Raw genomic sequence first — 17,295 nt, forward strand, 5'->3', positions numbered from 1 at the left:
AATGGATAGTATTTGAATTAGAAACAAACTCCAGGCAAGAATACTGGTGTGGATTGCCATTTCCTTCTCCACAGAAATAGAAAAGAACTTGCTGTATGCAAAAGTTAGTGAGGAGGCTGGCTGACTAAAGAGGAAGGATGGTGAGGAAAGTTGCCTAGTAGGACTCTGGCTTATACACGGGGAACTCAAGAGGGTGCTTATTCACATAATCTACAGAGCTGAGCATGCATGGCTATAGTTGGTGGTCTTGGCAGAAAGTATTGGGAAAGCACGGAATGATCAGAATGGTTGAAATGCAGTCCTGTAAGAAGTGGGGCACTGTAGGACTATTTTTGAGAAAAAAGATAAGCAATCAGAAGTGGCTGAACATATAGGCTTTGGAGCTGCTTAAAAATTAATTTGACTTTCTGCTATATTACTATATGATTTGGGAATGTTATTTAAGCTGGAGTTTTCTTATCTGCAAAATGGATATAATGGTAGTTTCTTTATAAAACTATGTGAGAATTAACTGAATAATATATGCAGCGCTTGACACATAGCAAGCATTCAATAAATGATATTTGATTATATCAATCTTTCAGAAATTTTATTTTATTTTTTCTAGGAATAGTTTTTTTTTATGAGTAGCAAAATACTTAAGAGAAAAATCTTCTACATATTTTATGCAAATTTGTTCTGGCAGAAACATTTAAAAATGTTGCCATTGTTAATTTTTTTAAGGTGTACAGCTTATTGTATACATTTATGTACTGCAATACTATTGCCATTGTAACATTAGTTAATACCTCTATCATTATATGTTTATTTCTTCTTTTTTTTTAATTTTTATTTAATAAATGGTACAAAGCACAATGTCAAAAACATTAACAGTTAAAATTTCACCAAATGAAAAAGCACTATAGACTATACAGTTGTAAAAAGCTACATTAAGTTATTTTACAACTGCCTCAAGCTGCAAAAAGAAAAAAAAAAACCAATACCATACCTAAGTTATCCCTCTCTCAAAGTAATGCCATTTATGTTATAAACCATGAGCACCCCATCAAAAGACGGGAACTACTTTTGTTAATTCATGTATACATATATATATATATATATATGACTATCACTTTGCTATACACCTGAAACAAACACAGCACTGTAAATAAAATATAATACAATATAAAATAAAAATAAGTAACAGACCTTTGGGGCTTTACACTGAGTTAGAGTTCTGTCAGAGGGATAACAGCACCACAGCCGCACTGAATCCACATGAAGGAGGCACACGAATGACTGGGTTACAAGAGTTACAGGAATGCGAGCTGCTCACGTCCCAGAAACTACAGCTCACAGAAAACCGACAAAGGCACGAGACACAGACCAGTCACTTATGAATGTGTAAAACTCAAGAAAGTCCACATCACTCCTACAACATGTCGAAGGTGCCTCAGAATTCACACAATACCAACTTTCTCATGGTTCTGGTTAAATTACATATACCAGTTTATAACAAATGGCAAAATCTGTAACTCTGTTCAAAGTTTTAAAAGATTACTTAAGAATAGTTTCTTGTATTTCTATGCCACCTTTATAGTTCTGGTTTCTCATTTCTTAATTAGTAAATTCAGCGTGCAGGTTCTATCCCAGGCTAATTTATACACTTCTGGAAGGAACGGCCTCTTAAATCCACAGAGTGTTGAGGTGGGGAGCCCCCAACCATGTCAGATTCGTTTCACGTATGATAATATACATGTTTCAATCCATTCTCCCAAATTATCCCACCCTCGCCCTCTCCCACAGAGTCGGAAAGACTGCTCCACACATCCTAGTCTGCTGTTGTCTCATATACAGGCTTATCGTTATCCTCTTGCTATATTCCATATATATGTGTTAGTATACTGTATTGGTGTTTTTCTTTCTGGCTTACTTCACTCTGTATAATAGGCTCCAGTTTCATCCACCTCATTAGAACTAATTCAAATGTATTCTTTTTAATTGCTGAGTAGTACTCCATTGTGTAAATGTACCACAGCTTTCTTATCCATTCGTCTGCTGATGGACATCTAGATTGCTTCCATGTCCTGGCTATAATAAACAGTGCTGAATAAACAGTAATGAATATATTACCCAAAGTAATTTATAAGTTCAATGCAATCCCTATCAAGCTACCAACAGTGTTTTTCACAGAGCTAGAACAAATAATTTCACAATTTGTATGGAAATACAAAAAACCTCGCATAGCCAAAGCAATCTTGAGAAAGAAGAATGGAACTGGGGGAATCAACCTGCCGGACTTCAGGCTCTACTACAAAGCCACAGTCATCAAGACAGTATGGTACTGGCATAAAGACAGAAGTATAGATCAATGGAACAAAATAGAAAGCCCAGAGATAAATCCATGCACCTATGGACACCTTATCTTTGACAAGGGAGACAAAAATATTCAGTGGAGAAAAGACAATCTCTTTAACAAGTGGTGCTGGGAAAACTGGTCAACCACTTGTAAAAGAATGAAACTAGAACACTCCCTAATACCATACACAAAAATTAACTCAAAATGGATTAAAGATCTAAATGTAAGACCAGAAACTATAAAACTCCTAGAGGAGAACATAGGCAAAACACTCTCTGACATAAATCACAACAGGATCCTCCATGACCCACCTCCCAGAATATTGGAAATAAAAGCAAAAATAAATGGGACCTAATTAAAATTAAAAGCTTCTGCACAGCAAAGGAAATTATAAGCAAAGTGAAAAGACAGCCTTCAGAATGGGAGAAAATAATAGCAAATGAAGCAACTGATAAAGGACTAATCTCAAAAATATACAAGCAACTCCTGCAGCTCAATTCCAGGAAAATAAACGACCCAATCAAAAAATGGGCCAAAGAACTAAACAGACATTTCTCCAAAGAAGACATACAGATGGCTAACAAACACATAAAAACATGCTCAACGTCACTCATAATCAGAGAAATGCAAATTAAAACCACAATGAGGTACCATTTCACTCCAGTCAGAATGGCTGCTGTCCAAAAGTCTACATGCAATAAATGCTGGAGAGGGTGTGGAGAAAAGGGAACTCTCTCATACTGTTGGTGGGAATGCAAACTAGTACAGCCACTGTGGAGAACAGTGTGGAGATTCCTTAAAAAACTGGAAATAGAACTGCCATACAACCCAGCAATCGCACTCCTGGGCATACACACCGAGGAAACCAGAATTGAAAGAGACACATATACTCCAATGTTCATTGCAGCACTGTTTATTATAGCCAGGACATGGAAGAAATTTTAAATGGCAGCAGTATAGAGAATGAATTGGAGGAGGAGAGCTTGGTAGGCAGACCAACTGAATTTGTTTTTAAGCAGTTTTTAACTTGAATTGTGAAACCAGTTAGTTGGCAATGACATATTGGTATGAAACGACAAAGGCTTTAGCTGTGGATTTTGGAATAGAAAGTGGAAGGTTTCTAAAACAAACCTGTATTTCATCATATCTGTGATACCATGAGTTATAGGATGCACCACCATTATTTATGTGCCACAAAGAAAGAAAAAACACTGAGCTGATAAACTTGAACACAGTGCTTATTATCACTTAGAATTTTTACTTTATACTTATTGAAAGAGCTTTTTCAGGCTTACTTAGAGACAGCTTTTGATCATACTGCTTTTGTAAATACGTAAAAAGGAAAATGTAAGTGAAATAAATTTCCTATTTCTGAAATTGTTTTTTAGCTATTCCTAAAATTTAAGCCTTTGACTGTGTGGATCACAGTAAACTGTGGAAAATTCTGAAAGAGATGGGAATACCAGACCACCTGACCTGCCTCTTGAGAAACCTGTATGCAGGTCAGGAAACAACAGTCAGAACTGGACATGGAACAACAGACTGGTTCCAAATAGGAAAAGGAGTACGTCAAGGTTGTATATTGTCACCCTGCTTATTTAACTTATATGCAGAGTACATCATGAGGAACGCTGGGCTGGAAGAAGCACAAGCTGGAATCAAGATTGCCGGGAGAAATATCAATAACCTCAGATATGCAGATGACACCACCCTTATGGCAGAGAGTGAAGAGGAACTAAAAAGCCTCTTGATGAAAGTGAAAGAGGAGAGTGAAAAGGTTGGCTTGAAGCTCAACATTCAGAAAACGAAGATCATGGCATCTGGTCCCATCACTTCATGGGAAATAGATAGGGAAACAGTGGAAACAGTGTCAGACTTTATTTTTTTGGGCTGCAAAATCACTGCAGATGCTGATTGCAGCCATGAAATTAAAAGACGCTTACTCCTTGGAAGGAAAGTTATGACCAACCTTGATAGTATATTAAAAAGCAGAGACATTACTTTGCCAACCAAGGTCCGTCTAGTCAAGGCTATGGTTTTTCCCGTGGTCATGTATGGATGTGAGAGTTGGACGGTGAAGAAAGCTGATCGCCGAAGAATTGATGCTTTTGAACTATGGTGCTGGAGAAGACTCTTGAGAGCCCCTTGGACTGCAAGGAGATCCAACCAGTCCATTCTAAAGGCGATCAGTCCTCGGTGTTCATTGGAAGGACTGATGCTAAAGCTGAAGCTCCAATACTTTGGCCACCTCATGCGAAGAGTTGACTCACTGGAAAAGACCTGATGCTGGGAGGGATTGGGGGCGGGAGTAGAAGGGGACGACAGAGAGTGAGATGGCTGGATGGCATCACCGACTCGATGGACATGAGTTTGAGTGAACTCCGGGAGTTGGTGATGGACAGGGAGGCCTGCTTGCTGTGATTCATGGGGTCGCAAAGAGTTGGACGCGACTGAGCGACTGAACTGAACTGAAAACTTTTTCACATTCAGAGTCCAATTCCAAATTACTTCCTGTTTCATCATTGTCTGCATGGTTGCATGTACTATATTGTCTTCCTTACCATCAGGAGCATGGGTGATGCTACATTTCTGTAAAAAGAGCTCTGCTATTGTCTCTGAGACTTTTTCTCAGCTGTGACAAGTTTGATGCTGGTGCTTTTTGGTCTTACCAGAAAGATCACTGGGGAAGTTATCAGACAACAGCCAAGGTTTATATTCCTTTCTGAAATGGTGCTAAATGGTTTGCTGATTGAAAAGGCCTGGTGGTTGCAGTTGTGCCTCCATAACAACCATGTTCGCATATGTGCAGGCTGTGACTGCTATGCCCCATACCACTTTGTCTATAGCAATTTTAAGAGGTATCCGGGTTTCAGAGGAATGATAAATGGTGGGGGGTGGGGGGTTTATCTCAGGATTGATAAATTAGGTAGAATTGAAATGCTAGCTTTATAACTCTGGGAAAGTTAGTTAACTTTACTCAGCAAACTTAGAAATACTGTGGTCACAACCTGAAGTTGTAAATTACTCTGAAGGATGTTCTCCCAGCATTTTTTTTTTTTAATCAAGATATAATGGATATGTTTAGCAAAATGCCTGGATCTGAATTTATGGAATTCTGCTGACCCATAAAATGGCTGAAATTGTTTGAAAATAGCTATTAATGTAATAATAGTAATAAGCTAATGATTTTTTATCTTTGAATGCCAGATGTTTCTGCACAATGGAAGTTTTTTATACTATTTTCATTTACTCTTTCTATGGGCATATATACTGATACAGTGGTTTAACCTGATACATTAAAGTTCAAAGACTATAACCTTACTTAGTTTTTCTGTGGGTTGGTAGTGTAAAAACTCTACTTATGATTAGAAACCTAGAAATCAGAAGATATAGAAACCTAGAAATCAGAAAATATATATCCTTAAAGATGTCATGGCAACACAGCTATGTACATACAAATACATGTATGTACAGCTATATACATACATGTACAGTAAATACATTGGCAATAATTTTTGAAATTTCCCTTTAGAAACCAGGATAAAACTGAATTTCTAGAGTAATAATGATTTTATAAGTTTGCACTGTTTTTCTTTCATCACCTTTATTGTTGATCTGTTGGAAATTTCTATAAAAGTTGTACATCGTAGCCAATAATTTTTACTTTTCCATATGTTTGAGGTGGAGTATGGGGATTTTTCTCTTCTAATCCTTATAATGAGATATTTATAAGGAAGTATATGGTGACTGAGAGTTCAGTCCAGGACTATAACATTGTTATAATTTCTGGGTAAACCTCATATTCTCTTACCTTTTTTCCTATGAGGATGGCCTGAGCCCTGAAAGCAAGTTAATTTTCTATTCCATCTTGTTACATTTTTATAACTCCATGGCTTCCTTTATTATCCCTAAAGTATCCTCATCCCCCCTGGTGTATTTCGTGTAAGTAAGTGAACCCATTATTGGTGGTGGTAGAATCCAGTGTACTCTCTGCATTCTATAGAAGAGTGTGTACATGTGCAACTTGCTGCTGTTAAGTCCTGTTTTTTGAGAGACTTTCACTGATAGTGGAAGGAATGGAGTCAGAGCAACAGTATCTGGTTCAGACATGGCCTTGTCAGAGTTACAGAGGCCTCATGGGTTTAAAGTTCACCTCTGTCACCCGGGAGTCCCTGAAAGAAAGGAAGAGTACTTGACTAGTGGTGCTGTCTCTGGCCCCGGGCCTTACTGATAGTGGATCCTGTGACACCAGGTACACTGTGACACCCAGTATACACTTCTTGTTTTTTTCCTCTGATGCCTTTTAGTTCAGCCTCTTGTACAGTTGATCTGTTTGGTAGTCTAGCTTTGCAGGAAAACAGTGGCATAGCAAAGTAAAGAGGGTGCTTAGAGTTTTAGAGACATAAATCCTCAGTGATCTTGGAAATGATTTTGGTAATTAATTGCCACAGCTGGGTTTTATCAGATGGCCTGGGAAATGCAGAATATGAATACCATTCCTGTTAGATCTGAAGCAGTTAATGGGGCCAGCATTTACTGAGAAAATGTGATTTTAACTGAGGAGCTGTATTTCTAGAAAACTTTTTCCTCTGGCTTCTTTATCCCATTGTTACCTGTAATTTCATCATCTTTTCATTTAATTCTGTACGATGTGATGTCTTTGGGGCCAGCGGGTATTTTTATCCGCTAGTTGTAGACATGTTTGTTCTTAGGGCTCTGCAGTGGCTGAGGGAGTCCAGCCCCACCCACTCTCTGGTTGCTTGGCACCAACCCTCCCTGGTTGTTGGGCATCTTGTTTACTTCTGCCCTTAATTCCCTGCAGGTGCGTAAGTACAAGAGTATGATCCTGGAAGACCTGGAGTCCGCCCTGGCAGAGCACGCCCCTGCGCCACAGGAGGTTAACTCAGAGCTGCCGCCTCTCACTATCGATGGAATTCCAGTCTCTGTGGACAAAATGACCCAGGTGAGGGGCGGGGAGTGAGGAGGAGAAACAGGTGGCACAGGTGTGGGCGGGCCTCACATCACTTTTTTTAGTTTTGTCTTCAGTGATCCACCATCAGAGTAAGATGCAGGCTGGAGTCTGATAGTGAAACAGTAGCAACCTTGGGAAAGAAAATGTAGGCCAGAAGAATGCCCCCAGCCGAGGGCATGGGTATGGTCTCCTCCTCCTGTTGGCAATATTTTTCCTTTCGGTTGGGCCCTTGGGTTAAAGAAACTTTCAGCTGGAATTAATTTGGACAGGAGACTGTCAGAACATTGATGAATCACAATCAAATGGGGCAAGAGAGCTGCAGTCTCTTTTGGGCTGAGCTGTTCCTCTTTCCATGTAAATTCTGAATTCCACCACACTGATGCCACAGGGGCCTCCCATCTCCAGGGAATAAGAATGGAAAACTCTGGAAGGACACCCTCCTGGGTCATTGCTTCCCTGCTCTCCCTTTGAGAGGGAAAGTCAAAATACGCTTATCCTGGTAAATCAGCATAACCTCAGGGGTTTTGCCGAGACTGTTTCTTTTGTTTTTTTAGCTCTAAAAGTGATAGCTTGATCAAGATCAAATGCCTTTTTTTATAACATATCTTCCTACCTTTTTCCTTTATTAATACTTCTAGCTTTAAATCCAGTTGTGAGTTCTCTTTTCTTATCTTTGTTGTTGTTGTTTTTGGCTGTGGCACATGGCCTGTGGGATCTTAGTTCCCTGACCAGGTATTGAACCTGCATCCCCTGCAGTGGAAGCACAGACTCTTAATCACTGGACTGCCAGGAAAGTCCCTTCTTTCTTTATCTTGTTCAGACTTCAGCAGCATTTGTCATACTCCTTCCTTCTCAGAACTTTCTTCTCTCAGTTTCTGTACCCCACACTCTCCTGAATATCCTCCTGCCGTTCTGCGTGCTCCCTCTCAGCTCTTCTGCTAGCTCCTCTTCCTCTTCTTACTTGACCAGTATTGGCGTGTCCCAGGGCTCTATCTGTAGTTTTTCTCCAAGTAATCTCTTCCTGTCCAGTGGGCTTTATATCCCATGTGTATGCGGTCTCTACCCCAGCTTATATCACTAGTAGATTTCCAGTACCAGACAGGCCCAAAACAGAACTTTGATTGCCTCCACTTCCCACTCCAAATCTGTTCCTCCCCTAGTACTCTCACATCAGCTAATAGCTCCACCGTCCATCTGGTTGCTCAAGCCCCCGCATAGGAGTAATCCTTGGTTTCCCTGTTTTGCCCTCAGTACCCACCAACCACATTTAGTTCTTCAGTAAGTCATGTCATTTCACCTCTGAACGTACTCTGAATCTGTCCATTCGTCTTGGTCCCCTTCACCACCCTTGCCCAAACCTTTAGCTTCTCTTGCATGGACTCTTTCCATTGATCAGGTCTGTTGATCTCCTTTCAGTTGCAGTCCATGCTCTACAAAGCCACCAGAGATTGTTTAAAAAACTTAAATCAGGTAATATCACTCTTGTATCAGCCCTTTAATGGCTTTCCACTATTCCTAGAATCAAATTCAGACACTGCCAAGGCCTCTGAGGCCCTATATAACCAGGCCTCTGCCTCATTTCTCATTCTCCCCCTTAGTCACTGTGTTCTGGCCGTGCTCGTCCTCCTTCTTTCTGTCAAACACCCCAAACTCTTTCACTTTTGCTATTTCCCGTACCTGAAACATTGTTCTCCCAGACCGTTGCGTGATTAACCTTACCTTATTCCAAGTCTAGCTCAGGTATCACCTCCTGAGACAAGCCTTTCTTGATTATACCATCTAATGAAGCTTTCTCTTCACCACCAAGTCACAGACTAATACAGCCCCATTTTACTGTGTTCACAAGACTTATCACTACCTGAAACTATCTTATTTGTTAAATTTATACTTGTGTATGGTCTATTTCTTCAGCTAGAACTGAGAGCAAGGGCTTAGTTTCTTTCCATTCTTCACCATGGTCCAGTATAGCTGCCTGTCTTCTAAATACGGTTGACCCTGTGTATCTGTGACTTCTGCATCTGTGGATTCAACTGGGAAAAATTTGCAGAAAGTTCCAAAAAGCAGAATTTGCAGCACTGGCACCTTTTTACATAGCATGTACGTTGCATTAGGTATTACAGGTAATATAGAGACAGTTCAAAGTGTACAGCAGGATGTGTGTGGGTTGTGTGCAGATCCTGTGCCAGTTTACGTAAGGGACTAGAGCATCCTCTAATTTCGGCTATCTGTGGTGGGCTTCTGCAACCAATGCCCCGAAGATACCAAGGGACTACTGTAGTAATAGTATCTGTTCAGTAGATGACCTGAAGGTCAGAACAGAAACGAGTCCAGTTATCATGGGTAACTGGATTGCGAGGCGCCCAAGTAGGCATTCATGCAGTGCAGACATTGATGCTGCAGTTCAAGGGGTGGCACCTTTTTTTTTCCCTAAGTCTGAACCAGTCTAAACTAGCAACTTTGTCTGAAGTAATGCAGTATTTTATAAATATAAAGCTAAATTATAATCTTTTGATTGTTGGATTCATAGATCTTTCTGTGGACACTTGAAGCATCTATAGATAATGGTTCAAAAAGGAAACATTACCCAAATTTTTTCCTGTCACTTCATACCTGCTATCATTATTAATACGTTGGGCTATTCTGACTGGTTAAAGAAAACATAAGGTGAATTTTACCTGATTAATGTAAAGAATCTAAAGTACATCTAAAGCTGACTAAGCTTCTGATTAAGAGGCTTACTTAATCGGAAGTAAGGAGTAATCATTAAGAAGAAGGACTATACCGTGTTTAAGAAACTCTTCTCCTGCCATGGGAATGTTTTGCTTCTTTGTCACATTTGGTGTGTTCAGTTGAAATAATCTGAGATTTTTATTATATTAAATCATGGCTACTGATAATTAGAAAAGTTTGCTGATGATCATAGAAGTCAGAGCAAACAGTTTAATTATCATGTTGGGGATAAAACATTTGAAACTATTTTTTCATTTTTGTGAAATATGCACTCAGTAGAGCTTGGTGCAGTGGTGCATCCAAGGGAAGCTGGTACCAAGTCATGAGTCAGTCTCAGAGGTGCTTTGTTGGAAGCTACATCTTCTTTGAGGTTGTACATTCCCTCCTTACCCTTCTCACCAACAGTGAAAAGTAACACGTAACAAACAAAACAAATGGTGAGGAGGAGTGAGCAGAATGATGAAAAACCCAGCTCCCAGCTGAATGGAAATTTCTGAGTATTCCAATCCTGGGGGTGGCCCCCCACATTTTTTTTTTTTTGGTTGTATTTTATTTTGTTTTCCTCAGATAATTTCTTAATGTGAGACAAATACCTCCCTTTTAAAAAAAATTTTAACCTAGTGATCCTAAAACTATTAAGGGTTGTAAAACAGAGTTTAATTTCAAACCAAACCTAGATAGGCAAGGTGATGGGAATGTAAAGCAACAGCAATAGAATGTACATTGGTAAAACTTTTCCAGAGCCCTGGTTGGCAAAATTTTTAATGTGCATGTCATGCCTTCCAAGTAAGCAAAGATATATGCTCATGGCATTGTTTACAAAAGGAATATCTGAGAATAATGTGACTGAATAAATTACAATAGTGGTATTTACCTGGAAAGAGCAGCTTAGCCCAGAAGAGACTAGAAGTGAATATGCATTGAAATATTAGATACTAGAAATGATGATTATTTCTCTATCACAGTAGAATAATACTGTGGTATATTAAATTAAAAACTGATTATAAAATAGCATTTCTTATGTACTGTATAATTTGAGGAGTTCAGGGCTTTATTTCTGTTTGTTTCTACTAGGGGGGCTAGATTTTTCCATTCAGGGAATACAGAATTGAGTTAATTGGTCTCATTTGTTTAAAACATGCACACAAAACTTGCATGTGTGTGTGTGAAATTTTAAAGGGGTATACACCAATATTAACAGTGATTATCACTGTGTGGTGGCATTATGGGTGATTTTCATTGTCTTTGTGTAGTAAGCATGAATTACTTTTATAACCATAGAAACCCCAAATTGAATTTTTTAAAGTGCAAGTTTGATGATGTTTCTGCTTTGTGTTTTTTTTTTTTTAGTGTTCTGGTGAAGATGTCAACTGTTTTTCATGTTTTTCTTTTTCTGTCCTATAGCTACTATGTGTTGGAAGGCACAATACTAATTCTTTACAGGAGTATCTCATTTAATCCTTGCTGTCCAGTGTGAGAGTGTGTTTATGTATGTATATAATTTCTATTTTATAATCAAGGAAGAAGAGCTCAGATATGATCTGTAACCATAAAGGACAAAGTGGACACCAATTTTGGATAGCAAATTAAGTTTAAGTGTATACCAGTTCTAGAAACCATGATTTCCTTGAAGTGATAAAATTCAAGATTTGTAAAAGTGCACTAGAATAGAGATGGACTTGGGTTAACCAGACAGCTGAACTGATCATCTTGTCTGTGCTGAATGCTATGGAGATGACTACTTTACAAATATAATTCCATATACAACCGAAAATGAGTTCTGAATCATCCAAAGAGAGTAAATTGCATTCAATATTGTTTCAATGTTATGTGTTCCTTTAATTTGATTCTTTAAAAATTAGAAAGTTAGCATGGTTAGTTAGAGTCAGAAGCTCTAGTCTTTAAGTCCCAGCTCTACCGCACAGTAGCCCTGGTTCCTAGTTTCATCTCATGAAAGTGAGAAAACATATGCCCTCCTGCCTTATGGAGCTGGAGGTAGAAAAAATGAGATGTTATATTGAAAAGTACTTTGAAAACTAAGGAATCACACAAAATATTACTACTAATTAGAAATGCTAGATATATGTGTTACCTATATTGAATAACCTGAACATAACATTTCTCACTCATTTTTCACTTAGAGAAACTTAATGAACCTAGAATTTTGATTTTGCTCAGCAGTGAAGTACAGCAGTACAGTTCACAGGGTATTAAAGAATTGAGGCATAAAGAGAGAAAGCAGCTTACGGATTGAAGCAAGCTAGTGACAAGCAAATAGAACTTAGACTGGAGTCCATGCTGCCAGTGCTTGCTTCTCCCTCTTTGTCTCTCCCCCGACTCCTGTCACTCTCTCTCTCTTTTTTTATGTAAAACTATATTGTGATCATCACTCAGATTGAGCGTGTCAGGTACACTGAACAGTTACTGTTATAAAACAGTTTCTTGATTTTCTGACAATCATCAAAATTGCTTTCTACAACAGGTTGAAATTGAGATACTAATAACATGGTATCTTCGATTCTGTGTGAACTGAATGCCCTGATTCTTTTAGGAATCAACTTATTAGTTTTGGTTTTTGTTGTGTTTTGCTTATTTTTGGTAAAAGTATAATTCTATATGAATAAATAGATTGTTTACCTGAAAAGCTTCTTTTTTTACTGTTATAAATATATCTTGATTCTGATATTTTTGTGTTTATCTGGCAAAAACCACACAGCTCTGTAGTATTTTTAGTGAAAAATGAAAACATGAATTTCTAGGCTCCTTTAAGAACAGTGGCTAGACTTTATCCCATTTCTCTCTGACTCTTTGCATAAGAATTGAAGGAGGTTGAGAAAAGGCTTAGGAGAGGAAATCATTAATTTAATATAGATTCTGCAACCTCGTTTACAATGAAATAATTAAATCATCTTTTTCAGAGGTTTTGAAAGCCAGTTTAGCAAAATTTTCTAGGATACTTCAGACCAGAGACCAGAGGATGGCCTAATTGTGCTTTTCAAACTTCAGTGTACAAAGAAATCACCTGAGAGTCTTGTTTGTTTAAGTGTAGATTATGAATCAGGACTGGAGTGGGACCTGAGATGCTGCCTTCTACCTCCTAGGTGATGCCAGTGCTGCTGGCTCTCAGACTGTACTTTGAGTTTAAGGACTTAAATAATTTCTTGCAGAGTCTTTAAGTAATAATTACGATTTTGCTGTTGGAAAATCAGTTATGTTCTTTACCACATTTGAGTTCTGTAGGAGTCTTCTTGTTCTTGGGAGGTTGTTAATCCTTTTGGAATTTGTGTTAGAAAATATCCAGGCAAAGAATTATAGAATAAATACCTCTGGAAAGAACAGCCTGATATTATTGGTTAAAATCCTCTCCTTTTCACCTCTCCCTTTCTTCTCCTTCCTTGAACTTACTGCCCTCCTCTTACTCTCACTGGGGCAGTCTTTGTTGCTTTAATATCCCCTTGGAGTAATGATGCAACAGGATAGTAATTCTTCACCAGTTTTCAGGGGAATCTTCAGAAACATTCAGCTCAGTGTGATTACTTCTTTGAAAGAAATTATTCACAGGGATTAATAGGTTTTACTCAGAAAACATTCATCAGTTATCAAGTTAGGTTTTTTTGAGTATTGTTTTGCTTTGTTTTAAAAAAGCATATATTTTCCCTTTTCTCCTCAAAGACTAGGAAATTACGCTAAGTGAAATATGCCAAACACGAAGGACAAATATTGTGTGATTCCACTTACATGAGCTATCTAGAATGGGCAAATACATAAAGATGGAAAGTAGAATAGAGGTTCCCAGGGGTTGGGAGAATAGAAATGGGGAATTATTGTTTAATGGATAGAGAGTTTCTGTTTGATGGTGAATGGGTTCTGGAAATAGCGGTGATGATTGTACAACGTTGCAAATGTACTTAGTGCCACTGAACTGTATATAATGATAAATCTCATGTATATTTTACTACAGTTAAAAAAATTTTTAAATAAGGGTTGGATAAGAAGTACTGCACCAGAGGGCAGACAAACTGAAATCATAATCACAGGAAACTAGCTGATCTAATCACATGGACCACAGCCGAATGTGGTCCCCTGGAGAAGGGAATGGCAAACCACTTCAGTATACTTGCCTTGAGAACCCCGTGAACAGTAACAAAGGGCAAAATGATAGGATACTGAATGAGGAATTCCCCAGGTCGGTAGGTGCCCAGTATGCTACTGGAGCTCAGTGGAGAAATAACTATAGAAGGAATAAAGGGATGGAGCAAAAGCAAAACCAATACCCAGTTGTGGATGTGACCAATGATAGAAACAAGGTCCGGTGCTGTAAAGAGCAATATTGCATAGGAACCTGGAATGTTAGGTCCATGAATCAAGGCAAATTGGAAGTGGTCAAACAGGAGATGGCAAGAGTGAATGTCGACATTCTAGGAATCAGTGAACTAAAATGGACTGGAATGGGTGAATTTAACTCGGATGACCATTATATCTACTACTGTGGGCAGGAATCCCTTAGAAGAAATGGAGTAGCCATCATGGTCAACAAAAGAGTCCAAAATGCAGTACTTGGATGCAATCTTAAAAATGACAGGATGATTTCTGTTCGTTTCCAAGGCAAACCATTCAATATTACAGTAATCCAGGCCTATGCCCCAACCAGTAATGCTGAAGAAGCCGAAGTTAATCAGTTCTATGAAGACCTACAAGACCTTTTAGAACTAACACCCAAAAAAGATGTCCTTTTCATTATAGGGGACTGGAATGCAAAAGTAGGAAGTCAAGAAACACCTGGAGTAACTGGCAAATTTGGCCTTGGAGCACGGAATGAAGCAGGGCAAAGGCTAATAGAGTTTTGTCAAGAGAATGCACTGGTCATAGCAAACACCCTCTTCCAACAACACAAGAGAAGACTCTACACATGGACATCACCAGATGGTCAACACCGAAATCAGATTGATTATATTCTTTGCAACCAAAGATGGAGAAGCTGTATACAGTTAGCGAAAACAAGACCAGGAGCTGACTGTGGCTCAGATCATGAACTCCTTATTGCGAAGTTCAGACTTAAATTGAAGAAAGTAGGGAAAACCACTAGACCATTCAGATATGACCTCAATCAAATCCCTTATGATTATGCAGTGGAAGTGAGAAATAGATTTAAGGGACTAGATCTGATTGATAGAGTGCCTGATGAACTCTGGACGGAGGTTCGTGACATTGTACAGGAGACAGGGACCAAGACCATCCCCATGGAAAAGAAATGCAAAAGAGCGAAATGGCTGTCTGAGGAGGCCTTACAAATAGCTGTAAAAAGAAGAGAGGCGAAAAGCAAAGGAGAAAAGGAAAGATATAAGCATCTGAATGCAGAGTTCCAAAGAATAGCAAGGAGAGATAAGAAAGCCTTCCTCAGTGATCAATGCAAAGAAATAGAGGAAAACAACAGAATAGGAAAAACAAGAGACCTCTTCAAGAAAATTAGAGATTCCAAGGGAACTTTTCATGCAAAGATGGGCTCGATAAAGGACAGAAATGGTATGGACCTAACAGAAGCAGAAGATATTAAGAAGAGGTGGCAGGAATACACAGAAGAACTGTACAAAAAAGATCTTCACGACCAAGATAGTCACGATAATGTGATCACTGACCTAGAGCCAGACATCTTGGAATGTGAAGTCAAGTGGGCCTTAGAAAGCATCACTACGAACAAAGCTAGTGGTGGTGATGGAATTCCAGTTGAGCTATTTCAAGTCTTGAAAGATGATGCTGTGAAAGTGCTGCACTCAATATGCCAGCAGATTTGGAAAACTCAGCAGTGGCCACAGGACTGGAAGAGGTCAGTCTTCATTCCAATCCCAAAGAAAGGCATTGCCAAAGAATGCTCAAACTACCGCACAATTGCACTCATCTCACACGCTAGTAAAGTCATGCTCAAAATTCTCCAAGCCGGGCTTCAGCAGTATGTAAACCGTGAACTCCCAGATGTTCAAGCAGGTTTTAGAAAAGGCAGAGGCACCAGAGATCAAATTGCCAACATCCGCTGGATCATGGAGAAAGCAAGAGAGTTTCAGAAAAACATCTATTTCTGCTTCATTGACTATGCCAAAGCCTTTGACTGTGTGGATCACAATAAACTGTGGAACATTCTGAAAGAGATGGGAATCCCAGACCACCTGACCTGCCTCTTGAGAAACCTGTATGCAGGTCAGGAAGCAACAGTTAGAACCGGTCATGGAACAACAGACTGGTTCCAAATAGGAAAAGGAGTGCGTCAAGGTTGTATATTGTCACCTTGCTTATTTAACTTATATGCAGAGTACATCATGAGGAACGCTGGGCTGGAAGAAGCACAAGCTGGAATCAAGATTGCTGGGAGAAATATCAATTACCTCAGATATGCAGATGACACTACCCTTATGGCAGAAAGTGAAGAGGAACTCAAAAGCCTCTTGATGAAAGTGAAAGAGGAGAGTGAAAAGGTTGGCTTGAAGCTCAACATTCAGAAAACAAAGATCATGGCATCTGGTCCCATCACTTCATGGGAAATAGATGGAAAAACAGTGGAAACAGTGTCAGACTTTGTTTTTTTGGGCTCCAAAATCACTGCAGATGCTGATTGCAGCCATGAAATTAAAAGACGCTTGCTCCTTGGAAGGAAAATTATGACCAACCTTGATAGTATATTAAAAAGCAGAGACATTACTTTGCCAACCAAGGTCCGTCTAGTCAAGGCAATGGTTTTTCCCGTGGTCATGTATGGATGTGAGAGTTGGACTGTGAAGAAGGCTGATCGCCGAAGAATCGATGCTTTTGAACTGTGGTGTTGGAGAAGACTCTTGAGAGTCCCTTATACTGCAAGGAGATCCAACCAGTCCATTCTAAAGGAGATCAATCCTGGATGTTCATTGGAGGGACTGATGCTAAAGCTGAAACTGCAATACTTTGGCCACCTCATGCGACGAGTTGACTCACTGGAAAAGAGTCTGATGCTGGGAAAGGTTGGGGGCGGGAGGAGAAGGGGACGACGGAGAATGAGATGGCTGGATGGCATCACCGACTCTGTGGACATGAGTTTGAGTGTACTCCGGGAGTTGGTGATGGACAGGGAGGCCTGGCGTGCTGTGATTCATGGGGTCGCGGAGAGTCGGACACGACTGAGCGACTGAACTGAACTGAACTGAACTGAAGAAGTAATTAGTTCAGTGGTCCTCAAACTTGGCTGCACAGTATAACCACCAGGGGAACTTGAAATCCTAGTGCCCAGGTC

The 17,295-nt window shown here is 39.4% G+C and overlaps 1 protein-coding gene across 5 annotated transcripts in view; it reads left to right on the plus strand.

Annotated features, from left to right (window-relative positions):
* The window catches only part of NRF1 (nuclear respiratory factor 1), a 135,303-nt gene that overhangs the window by 68,214 nt on the left and 49,794 nt on the right, over positions 1 to 17,295 (plus strand). For all 5 annotated transcript variants that reach the window (XM_055421251.2, XM_055421252.2, XM_088834665.1 and 2 more), the window contains one exon: positions 7,161 to 7,301. In XM_055421251.2, the coding sequence (XP_055277226.1) occupies positions 7,161 to 7,301 (141 nt within the window). The remainder of the gene's footprint in view (positions 1 to 7,160; positions 7,302 to 17,295) is intronic.

Source organism: Moschus berezovskii, chromosome 3 (assembly GCF_049115385.1).
Source record: "Moschus berezovskii isolate FMDL1 chromosome 3, NW_MosBer_1.0, whole genome shotgun sequence".
Classification (NCBI taxonomy): domain Eukaryota; kingdom Metazoa; phylum Chordata; class Mammalia; order Artiodactyla; family Moschidae; genus Moschus; species Moschus berezovskii.